Source organism: Pelodiscus sinensis, chromosome 1, assembly GCF_052426305.1.
Source record: "Pelodiscus sinensis isolate ZL-2025 chromosome 1, ASM5242630v1, whole genome shotgun sequence".
NCBI classification, from domain to species: domain Eukaryota; kingdom Metazoa; phylum Chordata; order Testudines; family Trionychidae; genus Pelodiscus; species Pelodiscus sinensis.
In genome coordinates, this window is record NC_143052.1 from 74,713,309 (window position 1) to 74,729,014 (window position 15,706).

The 15,706-nt window shown below is 36.7% G+C and overlaps 1 protein-coding gene across 5 annotated transcripts in view; it reads left to right on the forward strand.

The window, feature by feature from the left end:
- The window catches only part of METTL25 (methyltransferase like 25), a 94,388-nt gene that overhangs the window by 31,457 nt on the left and 47,225 nt on the right, over window positions 1-15,706 (forward strand). For all 5 annotated transcript variants that reach the window (XR_012904943.2, XR_012904947.2, XM_075932524.2 and 2 more), the window contains one exon: window positions 3,035-3,179. Coding sequence is in view for 3 of the 5 variants with exons in the window: in XM_075932524.2 (XP_075788639.1) it covers window positions 3,035-3,179 (145 nt within the window). In the remaining 2 variants the exon portion in view is untranslated. The remainder of the gene's footprint in view (window positions 1-3,034; window positions 3,180-15,706) is intronic.

Below are 15,706 nucleotides of genomic sequence, written 5' to 3' on the forward strand. Positions count from 1 at the left end.
CACCCCCACATCCTCAGTCTTCTGCCACAACACTCCTGAACCATCCACACACTGCAAATCTGACCTGAGCCCATCACGTTCCCAACCACCCTGCTCTGAGCCCCTCACACACCCCAACCCAAACTCCTGCACCCTCACATCCACAAGTCTGTGGCTTGCTCAACACCCCAACCCTCCACCTGAGCCCAACACTCCCCAGCCTGGAGCCCCCTCCCTGAGCCAGCATCCCCTTCTCCACATCCTCCTGCATTCAGATTCCCTCCCAGAGCTTTCACCTCTTACCCTTTCCCACACCAAGATCTCTCACCCTAGAGCTTTCACCTCCTGTCTCAACCCAGTGAGGGTACAGCTAGGCTGCAGGAGTTTTTCTGGCAAACACGCTCTTTTGGCAACCCCTGTATTCCTCGTTCAACGAGGAGTAAGGGGGCTTCCAAAAGAAGGGGTGTTTCCAACATTTGGCCCAATATAGACAGGCCAAATGTCGGAAAAATCTCTTGCAACAGAAGGATCGAAAAAAAATGGGGAGGGGTAGCCGTACCCTGAGAGTGTGTAAGGGTCGGATATAGCAAGTGATGGAGAGAAGGAGAACAGAGAGGGTGGGGCCTCAAGGAACGGGTGGGATCTTGGGGAAGCGATGGAGTAGATCTTGGCTTATCCTGACATTTAAAAAGTGATCTTGGGTGTGAAAAGGTTGGAGACCACTGGCCTAGGGGGACCCAGGCCAACAGATTTTGTGTGCTTCAGCCCCAGGGTAGGGCAGCAGGGGGGCTGGAGCACTGGCACTGGCTCCCCAGTAGTAGAGGGGAGCCCTGAGCCTCAGGAGCCAGATACAGGCAAGCCAGGGACAGCATCCGGCCCCTGGGCCTTAGATTCCCCACTCCTGACTTAGAGCTTTATGAAGTGGCTGAAATTACCACTTAAAACAAAGTTAACAGTGACTTTACAATAGCATTCATCAACTACCCTGTAACTTTATTATTCTAGTTACATATAAACCCATTAAATTATAAGGAGAGTAATTTATATTTACAAGTTATTCTGAAGAATATATTTTGCATTAATACAACTTTTATGAAATTATTGCTCTTTGGTCATTAAAATGTATGTAACCTGAAATTGATCTTTAGACCTGAAATACTTTATATGGTATAGCATAATAACCCCTCTGAAGGAATTAGAAAATAATTTTAATCAATAAGCATCATTAAAGTTTGGATTTTCAGACTTAAAAATAATGACAGTTTAATAATCAACTAAACAACTGGGGCCTGATCTCAGTTTCCCTTTACCTTATGAAATAATTTGCATGGTTACAAAGTGAGCACAAAGTAAATTCTACCAAGAAAGAATGGTTATGTTTTACATCCACTAAGTGCTTTCTTTGCACTGATGTAAATGAATGCACAAGGTGGAGGTGAACAGAGATCAGGCCTTTACACTCATTTTTAGAAGGAATGTCACACTATTGTTGCTACAAATAATAAACGGTATGGTCTGGCAAGATATGTGATAAATTGTACCAGAAAAAGGCCTTTTAAAGCTTTATGACAAATGGTTAACATTTTGTTTTAAAACAATCAACTGATTTTGTAGTATTCCTGAACACTGAGAAAGTTTGGAGAAAAACTGCAGTGTAGATCGATTCATTTAGCAAAATTTCAAAATTATTTTGACTCGCTAAAACAGTATCAGGGTTTGAAGATATGCTTGTGTGAAGCCCAGAGCTAATGCTGAATTAGTTAATTGTGTTGGATATATCCATTGTATAATTCAAGGCATCAGAATGTGCTTTCGGTGATACAAATACAATCCCACTGAAGTCAATGGGGTTTACAAAAGTGGAATAGTAGGTAGATCACAACAGTGTAGCTCAGAACAAAATCTGTCCTTTGGACTGTTTTAACAGAATCTTATCTGATGACCATCTTTCACCACCTTTCTTTTGGGAGAATTTGTTCAACTTCCCTTACCAGGTTTAATGCTGTTCTTTCATGAGTGTGAATTTCCATCTCATACTAGGCCCTATTTCCTTTCTAAGACTCTTTCACATTACCATTAGGAGAGAAAGTAATGCAGACTGCTGACCTCACTATAGGGTTAGTTAGAAGAAAAGGATTGCATAGGTGACAATTCCTACAGACTGAAAATTCCAGACAAAACTGTAATGGAGTAAAAGGATAACAGGGAGAAAAGTGAAGGTAAAAGAGAGGAGAAAAAGAGTAATGGACAGTATATTGGTGGAAGGAAGCAGAGAAGATTCATAGTAGGAAGTGAAACAAAGGATAACAGGAATGGAGAAATAAAAGGGACAAAAAGAGAAAGCGCGAGAAAAAAAAGAACACAGGATATGGAAAGCTAGAAGAGTATGCTATTCATAACTAAAACTCTGATCATGCTTCTGTTGAAATAATTGACAAAACTCTTGTTTACTTCAAGGACTCTTGGAGGACAGATACTGAGACATAGCAAACAAAACAGATGCAGAAAATTCATCGTCTCGAACAACATTTACTTTCAGTATTGCCAATGTCTGTTGAGGCATTGAGAAATAGCAGAAGGGTCAGGGATACATTTGGTTATATAGTTTAAGGTAGGAAATTTTAAAGGAAAAAACAAAAAAAGTAAAGAAAGAAAAAGCTCAAAAGAGAATGGCTGGTCATATGGTGGTAGGTCTTTGTATTGCCCTGCAGGTGGTTCAGCTTCAGTTATTGGTTGGGGCCTTCTGCTTTCTCTTTGCCAAAGAAAGCAATGAATAATAAGGAAAATTGAGAATAGCCTACAGTTTCAACAAGACACAGAGAGCTCCTCCCCCACCCCCCCGCCATATTTGTTTATAGGTAAGGGGCTCCTAATTTGTTGGTATTGAAATGCTTTCGGTGTTCTTCAATACATTTCCAGAACAGGAACCAGAAATCTCCAGGAGCTTGCGTATTCAAATCTCACAACAAATTAACCATTTATAGCTTGTCTGCATTTATTGTTCTTGTCTTTTCTTTAGTTGAAAAGAAATGTGTTTGTTGCTGTTTATTTTTAGGACTGTATAATGGTGGGACTACATACATGTGGGGATCTTGCTCCGAATACACTGCGAATCTTTACTGCTAAGCCTGAAATCAAGGCAGTTTGCAGTGTGGGCTGCTGTTATCACCTGTTGACAGAAGAGTTTGAAAACCAAAAAGGTACAGAAATTTTGCTAAACTCGAATTAGATATGCCGGCCTGAAAGATGAGACTATAGTTGCCTTTCAACTAATAGTGACCGTTTCTCTGATCTTTTTTCAGTGGCTTATTAAGAACTGGTTTTAATTACATTCTGTAGGACATTCAATCCCGGATGCCTTGTAGCTTTCCTGTTTTGCCAGCATTTCCAATATTCTTACTCAAATTAGGTACATTAATGCAGAAGGTTTTTATGTGGTTAAATATACAGCTGTTTTTAATCCACAACTTCAGTCATAAAATGTGGATTCTTTTGGTCAATATGTTTTTATGTTTTAAAATATTTTATGCCAGATTTTGCCATGGGCTGTGTGCACCCAACTTCCATTTACTTTGGGTTGTGCATGTGTAACTAAGAGCAGAATTTGGCCCTTTTACTTATATAATTTTAAAAGTGTCCATCAGAGTGTAGCACTGGGTTGTTGCCAGCATAATTTGTAAAACAGTATATATATAACAGGTTTTCCTGAGATACAAAACTGCAAGTTGTCTGAAGATATCTTCACACTGAATTAAAAACTTTTCTTCGTGGGTTAGTTTTTTTCATTTCTGAGAAAAGGTTGATATTTTAAGTTGTAAAGTATCACCTTCAGAGAAGAAAAAGCTGAAGATTGTAATTGCACATTTTATCAGTGTATACTATAGTATGTGAAACTGATGAACTGTTGTGTTATCACAAAAAACTGATTAGATTTAATGGCTGCCATTTAACTCTTGAAATGGTAGACTCATTTTTCACAGTTAAAAATACAGTGATGAATTACAGACTGAAGTGAATTTAAAAATTCAGCAAAGCACAGCAAATAACATGGTGCTGGATAATATTAACAAATAAATAGGTAGGCCTCTAAAACTGTCATTGGTAACAATTTAGCCAAAGTGTTAGAACTTTTGTCACAAATACAGATTGCATGCCTCAGTAAGCAAATAACTGTAAGATTTTGCATTTCAATGAGACAGCTGGAACGCATCAGAGTGCAACTCTGTTACATAGCATACATGCTTTTTGTGAAATTCAGAAAGGAGAGGAATCTCTCTTTTCCCATGCCAGTAATCTGTGACAAGAACTATAGTAATTGCCTGCTGTACTTCACCCTAGTGTCTTCTATTACATTTAGAAATGACAAATGCTAATTGGATATGCTGTGACGTAGTTAATGCTAATACTTAAATTGTCATCCAGCTTGAATGTTAATACTACGTTAAATGAAATGAAGGGGGTAGTTTATATCTCTCTGTGTCAATGTTTCAGGCTCTCTGCAGACTTAGGCATATATCCGTTCCTCTATTTACAACTACTATTTACTTTAATAATGACATGAGTGATTACTCAGCAATTTTAAAGAGTCTGTGATAAATCAGTGTAAATGTCTTCATGCTTGTATTATATATGAGGTCCTTTCTACAGGAAATAAAAGAACAAAAAGTAAAGTAAAACCAGGAGGGGAAAGAAAATATTAGAAAATCTATCCATATTTTTAGATGTAAAAAAATGATGGACAGCAATTTTGCTCTAGTAATTAAGCATGGCCCTCAGGCTAGTAGTCATCAAATGAATTTGATGAGCCCTAATATCAAGTTTTCTTTTCCACGTATTAGTTAATTTTTGTTATTGCAAAGAGAGCAAAACATCCTGACCTTTCTATAGGTGTGCTTCTTTTTCCAGAACAGCTCTTGAAGCCTTAAGAAACTAATACTACACTGCCACTATAAGAACAAGTGTGATATTTATTGTAAGTTGAAACATAAAATTATGCAGGTGCACAGTGACAGGGGGTGTTGCTCTTTTATAGCTTTCTTTAACTATAGAAATGAAGCTAGATTAAATCTCAGAATTTCTAGTTTAATTTCTTGCAGCTTGAAGGATGTAAATTACTCTAATGAAGAGCTTCTTCTGAAAAGAAAAGAAAAAAGGGGGGGCACTATTTTTCTTTTCCTGAAAGACAACACTGAAGCTATTTCAGGCATGCTAAAAAAAATAACATATTCAAATTTTTACTGCAGATATACTTATTGTAGCATCTAAAACTATGGTTATCCACACACACAAAAAACAACAAAAAAACCAAAGTTGTCCCTTTCTCTGTCATAGAGGAGAAGCAAGAGCACAAGGACCAGCATTAGGACCTGATGCAGTCCTTACTTTCAAGGGAATGTAGGGAAATCCTGCTCATACAGTCCTAGGAAAACAAATTACCTCAAAGGGAGTGGAAAGGAAATGAGACCCTGCTATAGACTAATCTCTGGAACTGGCCAGATGTGTCAGACACTGCATCTTCAAGGTACAGGTGTGCCAGGTACACTGCACTTTCAAGAGACTGTGACCTTTCTACACCAGGGTTAAAGCATAAACCCTGCCACAGCTCTCCCTTAGCTAGAGCCATTTGGCTTTGCCTTTCAAATTGATCAAATTATAATTTGTCTAAAAGCTTTTTTCTAAAGAGGAGTAATATTCCATTTAAAAAGTTTAAAGGGGGTTAGATAAGATCCAGGGGTACTTTATAGTGCCTTACTAGGTCATGGCTGAGAATACCAGGTTCTGGAGAAACTGCTGGCAAATGGGGCAGACTCACCCCAAATTGGCATATATTCTATAATTAGACATACCAAGCCAATAATAAAAGTAAGATTCTGTTTCAACACACTAGGTAAAAAAGAAGCAAAAAAAAATCAGTCGTCTTAGACATTCCAACCCTTATTTCACCATTTATGATGAGTGGTTACTGAAAGCCATTTTAATCAAACAAAGTGTTCTCATCTCAAGAGCTCAGCCACCTAGCCAGGTCAATATTTAGCTCAGATCTTACCTAGTAATCACACTGCTGCCAGTCCATTAAATGAAATCTAAAGGTTTATTTATAAGAGAAAAGAAGAAACGTGTTAAAATGGTTAAGATCATATACATAATAATCATTGCAATGTTCTTATATCAAGTTTGTAGCAGTGATGGAATAAACTGCTGGCTTGTAAAATCTCTGGTATATTCCAAAAGATTGGAAGGTCCTCAGTCCATAATTCAAAGATGGTCTTCTTAGTTGTAAGTCTAGAGAATCAGAGTAGGAAAGAGGCAAAATGCTTTCATTCCAGGGGGACTCTTAAACCCTTTTTTCCATGTTCCTGGAAATGTTTGTGTTTCAAAAAAGTTCACAGCCTCAGTTTTATGGAAAGTCCTTAGCCCAAGATGTAGTTCAGGGTCACATAAGCATATCATGTATATTTACATGGCTTACTGACTCACCAGAGTAGCCATTGGCCATATCCATGTTTTGTTCATTTGGTAAGGCCAGGCTTGACAAAGCTCTGGCTGGAATGATTTAGTTAGGGTTGGTCCTGCTTTGAGCAGGAGTTTGGACTAGATGACATCCTGAGGTCTCTTCCAGCCCCAATATTCTGTGATTCTAACATGTCCACAGGAAGACTTACTAGGTGGGTTGAGTTTTCTTTTATGGCCCTTTATGAGAATTAAGTGTCTTTAATGTGCCGTAAACACCTACTTGTCTGGCTTCCTGGTGGGTTTTAACCCAGGAACAAACAATTTAGAATACAAACCTATAGCCAGTATTCATAATTTCAGATACAACAATGATACATAAATTTAAACAGGGTAGTCTTGTTCAGCAAATCATAATTTTTCCATTGACCCCATATATGTTATATTTTGTACAAGGTTTGTTGCAATTGTCTAGCAGTGGCAATATCAATGATTCACATAGTCATATTTCAATCATAGATCATCAGAGGGAAAATGTATATTTTTCATATCCATTACTTGGCTTACTATTTCAAAATGTGCCTTTCCCCCAATCTAGAGATACCCTTGTGGACCCCAGGAGGATAGTTTCAGGGAGAGGAAAAATAATTTTGTAAAACAGACAGCCTGCTCTTATAGAAACTTGTGTCTGATAGCCCTGATAAATTGGATCCAGTGTGAGTTTGTCATGCCACTGTACTAATCATAGGCTACACAGGCTGGAGAACCAATTGGGACTGACATTTAAAAACTGCTGGTCTTGTAGATTAGCTCTCACAGCCACATTGGAGAGCATAAAAGCTGCATATTCCTTCTGCCAGTTGCAACACATTTTCCTACCCCATGGTCCCTCATACAAATGCCAGCTAGGTATTGATTGAAATAGATGTCCTACCCCTCACAAAAGATGCGTTTGGGAGGGAGGGGACAGTTGTCCAGATTGAGAGGCTTGTGCATCATCTGGAACATGTTTTCTATCTAATGCCAATAAGTTATTGTTCCTTCACGTGATATTGATTGTGGTTTTTGGTGATAAAACATGCAGTATTTAGTGGGCCTGGCTAGTGGATTCAGGAATAGGTATAACTATACAGTGATTACTGAACCATCATGATTTTTGCAAGTTTCAGAATTCCATGTGGGAATTCTGATGACAAGCAGTAATTGCATATATTTTTCTTAAATTGGAAGATAAATAGTTGTTTTCTCACAGCTTTGCCTGGTTATATTTACCTTTTCCCAATGTTTGAGGATTTAGGAGTGAGTGGAGTCAAAGTATATGGCAGAGTTGGATATAGTCTTGTGTCCTGTGATTTGTAAATGTATGCCCTATTCATCTGTCACCTGTAAGAGTGCTTAATCCTCCTGGAAAAAAGTTCGGGCAAGAATTATAGGAAAGGGACTTCATCTCCAGTTATTTTGGGAAAGAGTTTTGGGTCAATTGTACTGAGAGAGCCTTCACTTTGATTACTAGGGGGAAGGTACTGAATAATTTGAGCTCTTGTTCAGTTAACACCTTTCTGTGAATCAGAAGTAGCACCAACAAGTATGTTTTAGTTAATAAGGAATATTTTGACAACTGTTGAAATAATCTTATGTTGGCATAATCATTTAAGTAGAAAGATTTATTTATACAGAGATTTAGTTGAGGATAAATGTACTTCATAATTAGAATAACTGATTCTTTGGGGGTTTTCCTTCTGTTACAGAGTCTATTTTGTGCTTTATATTCACCCTGTTGCACAGCAATTGCTGGCAAAATGTATTGTTTTAATATTTTTAGTTATTACATGTTTCCAAAATTAACTTTGGAAGGTGATTGAGTTGGTTACTCTTAGAATACACGATAAGTGCTCTGTAGCAGAATTTTTGCTATTAAAAGTCATTATGGCAATTCTGTTTCCTGTTGGTCATTAGGCTGAAATAATCTCCATAGGTCAGTTTTGCATCAGTTTTGGATCTGAGGCTTTTGGGGAGCTTTCCTACACCTCTTAAGTGAATGGGCCAGACAGTGAACACTTGATTACGACCTAAGAGAGGTGAAAAAATGAAGGGAAATGTGAATTAAATATAATTGTAAGGAACATACATTTGACTTCCTTTTGCCTGCCTGTCAAAAATTAAAACTTTACTGGCTGGTTACAAAGAGAGTTGAAGTTTTCAAATACTGTATGCGTTATTCGGAGAGCAGATGCACCAGAATTGCCATAGCTAAAGAATATTTACTGATTGTGTGCAACAGACGTTCTGCAAAAGAACAAGAGCCTTGAGACTGCATATCTGAATGAGTATACATTTCCTGATTATGTGTGCAACAGACGTTCTGCAAAAGAACAAGAGCCTTGAGACTCTTAATTCAGGTAAATATAAACTTTGGCTATACTTGTTATCATATAACTTTAGAAACTTGTAAACATAATTAAAGGAAATGAAAAAGATGCAAAAGAAGGCATACTTTATATAATATTAAAATTTTCAGTAAATTTGGTAAGCTAACTTAAAAAGGTATACAGGGCATCCCCACTATACATTGCCCAGGTATACGTCGGTTCCTCACTAGCGTCGTTGATGATTGTACGAACTGTTGCGTTATAAGTCCTCCTGTTCCCCACTCTTATATCGCGCGTGAAAAAAAACAAAACAAAACTAATCTGTGCAAATGGAAGTAAGCCATGAGGGGAAAAATGCCTGCTTTACATCATTTTACTATACTTCCATGGTTTTTGGAACATATCTTGGATGTATAGTGGGGACGCCCTGTAAAATAAATTGAATGTAGGAAATAAAAAAGACCCTAATAGCAAGTTGCACCTTAAATGAATACACTACAGAGCAGACACATAATGGCTACTTCTTATCGCATTTTTTTTGAAATGTAGAAGGATTAATCACTGCTATAGAAGTAATATATGACAGGAACATTGTATTTTGCTTGGCTGCCTTTTAAATATTACAGATATCTGCTTGCATTTTCAAAAATATTCCATGGTCACTGTCTTAAAACAACCGTCATTGAGACCATGGCAACACATGAAAACTATTCCAAGCAAAAGATCAAAGAGTCTGATTTTCTTTCCAGACCATCTCTGGATATTGCTGCACAGAGTGTGTTTGCAATATTTCATTGAATTTGAGAGAAGCCTAGTATATGACTGTAAAGAAAATACAGATTTTTTAATCAAAATGTGTATATAATATTTTGAAACAATCTCCCTCATGAAGTGAATAGTTTAAAATAAAGTGTTTTTATAATTTTTTTCATGAATGAACAGAACAAAAAGGATTTCAAATCTTGGATTTAATCTGTACTTGTAAATCTTTCTGTCAAGTATGGAATGGAGTATATCTGGGGAAAGCCAGCTTTTCCACAATAAATGATGACTCATATGGTGCCTAGTTTGAATGGAAATTATTAGGAAAATGCAAACAGTTTAAATAGGGAGGGAGATCTATTTTCATATAAACTTTTTTCAGTAAAAGAATACTTATAGTTTTTGAGATTTTGAAGATGAACATACTACCGGCTCAAAGAATCTGTTTGAACTTTCAAGTGTAGCTGTTGCTAGAGAGAGTGCTAGTTTAAGTGGTCCTCCCTTCTCTGCAGAGCCTTAGGATTTGGCTTGTTGCCAGATGCCATAAAAGTTAGGCAAAACTGGATCTGGTTATTTGTTTTTCAGTGTCCAAAATGTGCCAGGCATCATGTGTGCACAAAGAGACGGACACACAAAGACAGACTGTCCCAAACATCTTTCAACCTAAAAATGAAATAAAATATTTTCTGCTGAAACTTGAAATTACTTCAGCAAGAGAAAACAAAGATTAAATGAGCTGATTGTTTGTTTAATTGCAAACCGAAGAAGCAACATTAAATGGCTTATCAAACAACTGCAGTTTACAGCTGAGTAGTCTTTTTAAATAATTGGTTTTACATTTAATTAAAATTGTTCTAGGAATCTGATTTTCCTAACTTGGGGAAAGAATGTATGTGAAAAAGTATTTCAAATGACCAAATCTTGCACACAGTTTTGAATTCATATCTTCCGATTGCATAGATTATACAATTTTAAAAGCAGGGTATTACTGTACATTGTTTTTAGTTTGGGACCTACAGCACACAAAGTTCTGATATCTTTTTTACAATATGTAATATCTAGGATTTCAGGGCTACATAAAATAAATACTTAACTGCTTTTTTGGTGTTGATCCACATTTAAGTCTATTTGTTACAGGTTTGCTGTAGTATTGGAGAAAGTTATTTAAATGAATGAAAAAGATGGAGCAACTTAAATGCACTGTTTCTGTGGTTGAAGTACATTATCAACTAGATACTTTGTGTAAATCATTGTAGCACCATTGGCATTCATCTTAAACTTGGAACAAGTTCTTACTCCAGACTGTGCAACTTTAAACATTCCTGATAAATCTGCTACACTAATTTTCTTTTAAACTTGGCTTGTTTGTGTATCTCACTAATACTTAAAAAATTAAACTGCAACTAAAGTCTTGTAATATCCTTGCTAGATGTAATGTATCTTACTGGATGTAAGACTAGATAGAAATTCTACTTTGTATTAAATGTATGTTTGTACATCTAACCAAGAGGACAACAATTGCTAGGGTTGCCAGATATTTTCACAAAAAATCCCAAACATGGCAGAAAAAAAATTGGTTGAGCAAAAAAAAGCAAACAAAAAAAATGGGGAGCCACAGTTGTTGAGCAAAAAATAAATAAATAAAAGGTTGCTGCACCGTTAAATATCCCCTCGCTCCTCCTGCTGTCGCCAGACATGTCAGGGGAAGAATGTCCCTGCTGGTCTTCCATCCAAGAGAAACAGAAAATACTTGACATTTTACAGGGGCCAGAAATAACGGACTGTCCGGGCAAAAACTGGATACCTGGCAACCTAACAATTGCCCAATAGCGTCCTTGGGGACTCTGCAAGAAGAAAGACTGAAGTCACTTGAACAGTCCCAGGTGTTTCATCCAGGATTCATAGACATGTAAACAAAACAACTTCTCAGTAGTTTCAAAGGCAATTGATTGCTCTAAAAGAATTGCTTTCGATACCTTGACATGGTTTATTACAGAAATATTTTTGACGAAGACTGGCATAGTTCCAATGACATGGTTAGATGAATAAAAATCAGGTTGAAAGTATTTATATAAATTATTGAATAAACTTTAAAAACAATGATTAGTCCTGCAGCACCTTAGAGACTAACAAAAAATGTAAATGGTATCATGAGCTTTCATGGGCACAACCACCATGGTCTCAGCATAGCAGCAACACTGTATTTGTCCCCTAATGCTCCTCCTACCTCTAATTTCCCCTGCAGCATGTCACCATCTTCCCCAACCCACCACCCCCTTTCAATATCTCTACAGGATTCTGTCCTAGATCCACTTCTCCTTTCTCTTTACATGCTACCTCTGAGTAATCTCATCCATAAATCAAATTCAGCTATTATGTGCATGCTGTTGACTCACATATCCATCTCTCTACTCCATATCTGTCTCCTTCTGTACAAACTAAAATATTGGCCTGTCTCTCTGACATCTCCTCGTGGGTGTCTAGCCATAAGATCAATGTCAACATAACTTAAACAGAGCTCTTAATCTCCCAAATCCTCTTTGTTACCATCCTCTTTGTTACCTCTTTTCTGTGGACACCAACATCCTGCCTGTCACTCAGACTTGGTAACTTGAGTGTCATCTTCAAATCTAAATAAAAAACAGATTCTCACATCTAGACTATGTGTAAACTTGACATTTCTTTTTGCATACCTGTCTAAAATACAGTCTTTCCTTTCAATCCACACGGCTTCCAACCTTGTCTAGTCTGTCAACTCCTGTCTCATTTACAGCAGTATCCTTTTCTCTGTCCTTGACAAATACAGTGTTGTCCTTCTCAGATCCATTTGACTGCTGCTACAATGATCATTTCCCTAGCCTGACACTTTGACCATGATACTCCTGCTGATTCCCATTGCCTTCCCCTTTCCACCTTACCAATTATTTCTCATTTAGTATCTAGCGGTAAACTCTGATGCCAGCCTCCATTGCCCACTTATCAAATTTTCAAACATATATCTTCATGCTTTCGCCCTTGCTGCTCCTGATGCTTAGAAAAGCTTGCCATAAACATCCACAGCTACCTCGTTATCCTTCTTCAAATTCCTCCTCAAAACTCTCCTTTGTAATACTACTTCTAAAAACTGTGACAGTAGGCTGCTGGTATGCTGAGACCACAGCCTTTTGTGCTGACCTATATTGTCTCATTGTTTCCTTGAATTCCCCTTGGATCCATGTGTTGTCTCTTGTCTTATAGATAGATTGTAAGCTCTTTGGAGAAGGGATCATAAGGGGCTCCTGGTCACTGTGGGTATGTCTAGACTACAGGGTTTTGTCGACAGAAGTTTTGTCGACAGATACTGTCGACAAAGCTTCTGTCGACAAAGAGCGTCTAGACTACATCCAGTTCTGTTGACAAAGCAAGCCGCTTTGTCGACATAACAGTGTGGACGCAAAGGACAGTGTAGATGCAATAATGCCTTCTATCGACAGAACTCTGTCGATAAAAGGCGTTATTCCTCGTAGAATGAGGTTTACATACGTCGACAAAACTTCTGAGTTTTGTCGATGTTATGTCGACATAACTCAAAGGCAGTGTGGACACAGGTATAGTTTTGTCGACAAAAGTCCACTTTTGTCGACAAAATCCTGTACTCTAGACACGCCCTGTGGTAATACATGTAATAATAAACTACTTTGAGTTACATAAACTAAAATTAAGGTAGTCTGGATTCACAGCATTGTACCGTACTTGAAACTGGTAATTTTATTGCAGACAAACTTTCTTGTCTCCTTCACAGCTACATTAAACAGTTTCCACTGTTCTTTATTTTACCTCAGTCAGATTCAGGTGATTTTGTTGTTGTTGTTGTTGGCTTTTTTTATACTATGCACCAGTCTCTTTTCAAGCTTCATTAGTATATCATGTCATTTGTATATCAAGATCACCTGTAAGTGTGCTCAAAGGGTAGGGACATTTATGGAAGGATTTACACAAAGCTCACAGAGAAATTATGCTACAGCAAAACAATTTCTAACAAACATGTCTGCAAAAGTTAGAAAGGATTTCAGATCGTACTCAAAGAAAAATGTAGACTTGTGCGGATCATTATCCAAAAAAAAAAAAAATCCAAACCAAACCTTCTGAAGGACCAAAAATGTTACAGACTTAGATGTGTCCAGAAATGAAAATGGATCACTATCTATCATGTTTCATTTTTCTATGCCAGTTCAGCTAACAGCCTAAGAACATTATCTGTCCACAGCGCTTTGTTCTCTGTTAAGCACATCCAGCAATGTCAAACACTTTGCTCTCCTGAAGGAGCCTCAAAAGAATCTTTAACGATCCATTTTCTGAAATGAAACAGATATTGGAAGAGTCATAACTGTTTAGTCTGAGAATACTGACTGAAAATTAAGTAAACGATACAAATATTCTAAATTAGAAGTGAAAGTATTCTAAAAAAACAAAAATTACAAGCACAGATGAAATACACTCAGCATATATATTAAAATAATGTCTGGTTTTGAAGTCATTTGTAGTGAAATATATAATATAGGAGATGGGAAGGTTACCAAGACTGGCATTATTTTATGATCAGGGTCATTTATCTTGAGAGTAGTTAGTATATTACACAACATTATTCAGGCAAACTGTCACTATATCTTTTTATCAAACTGTAAATCCTCCCTAAGAAATAGAATATGTGCACTCTGATAGCCATTGGGTTTGTCAAAAGCACAGGGTATATGATTTTTGAATTAATGTCTGTTTTTCCAGCAGTAGTAAAGAATTATAACAGTAAGCTCCATGGAAACCTTAAATATTATAAAAATGATTAATTGCTCATACTCAGATTTTTTTTTACACTAGGTCATTGTTGATTTATTATATTTTGGAAATAAGTTTAATCAAATTATTGCCTTCCAGTTTTTAAAACAGAATTTAGTTGTCCAAAAATAAAAACGATCTTAAACTCAATTTTTGCCCCTGTTATTTTACATTCTTCTTATCCCAAATGAGCCAAATGGATATTTTTGTTATATTTGGCCAGGGAAAACAAACAAAATATTTAGCTTTCATACAAACACCAACTTTCTGCTATTTGTTTCTGGAGACCTTTTTTTACCATGACAGAGATGGAAAATTTACCAATTAATAACAGCAAACTTGATGAGAGACTGGAGATCATCTATACATTGAATATTATTTATTAGAAAAAAGTGTTGTTATAAATATGGTCATTCTTAGCCTTGAACGCTTCTTGTGTTGTATTTCTTTCCCCTTCCTTTCATATGTTTGTCTATTCTAGTGTATGTTTTTCAGGCAGGGACAATACATTCTTTCCCAGTCAATTATGAGTGCTGCCAGAAACATATTACCAACATACCCCGCCCAGAAAAAAGCAATTAGCTTCTTAAGTAGGAGTTCTGTCATAATAAAAACAGCTGGCTCTGTTCTGAGATACAGGAGTCACGTCTGACATTGAAATTCACCCATCTCTGGTTTGGCAGCATCCTTTGGTTAATGACAACATATCTGCACTTTGTAACTTTTTAGGAAGTAAGAGAAGAAAAATCCCATATCCTGCTGAAAGTGCACATCTTTACAGACTAGACATATGGTTTGTTACTATGAGTCAAGATAATGTGACAGTGCTCCTTTGTAAAATTAAAGATAAATAATTGAGTTAAATGGTATTCTTCCTGTTGGATGACTTTATATACAAATGATTATCCTAAATGTTTTCTTTAAATCATAGTATTCCAAATGTATAAAATATTTTTATTACCATTAAATGATTGATAAGTTATTTTACATTTTAACCAACTGTAGATATTTAGCCAAAATGTATTGTTATAATGGAGCTAACCTACATCTGAAATACAGAATTGTTACCTAGAAAACATTCAGTGACTGGGGCTTGATAGATATTTCAACAGATAGTTTAAAAATGGATGACAGTTATGAGCTTTTGGTTCTAATTTTATCTCTGTCCCAGGTTTTGCACATTGCATTAGGCAAGTTACATATCCCCATGCACAGCATTTTGTTCTGAGAGGCTTAACTCATTAACATATGTAAATATTTTGAGAAGAAAATCATTTTATAAATTAGTATTTAAAAAAATATATTACCCTGTAAGAATGCCGTATAAAATATTG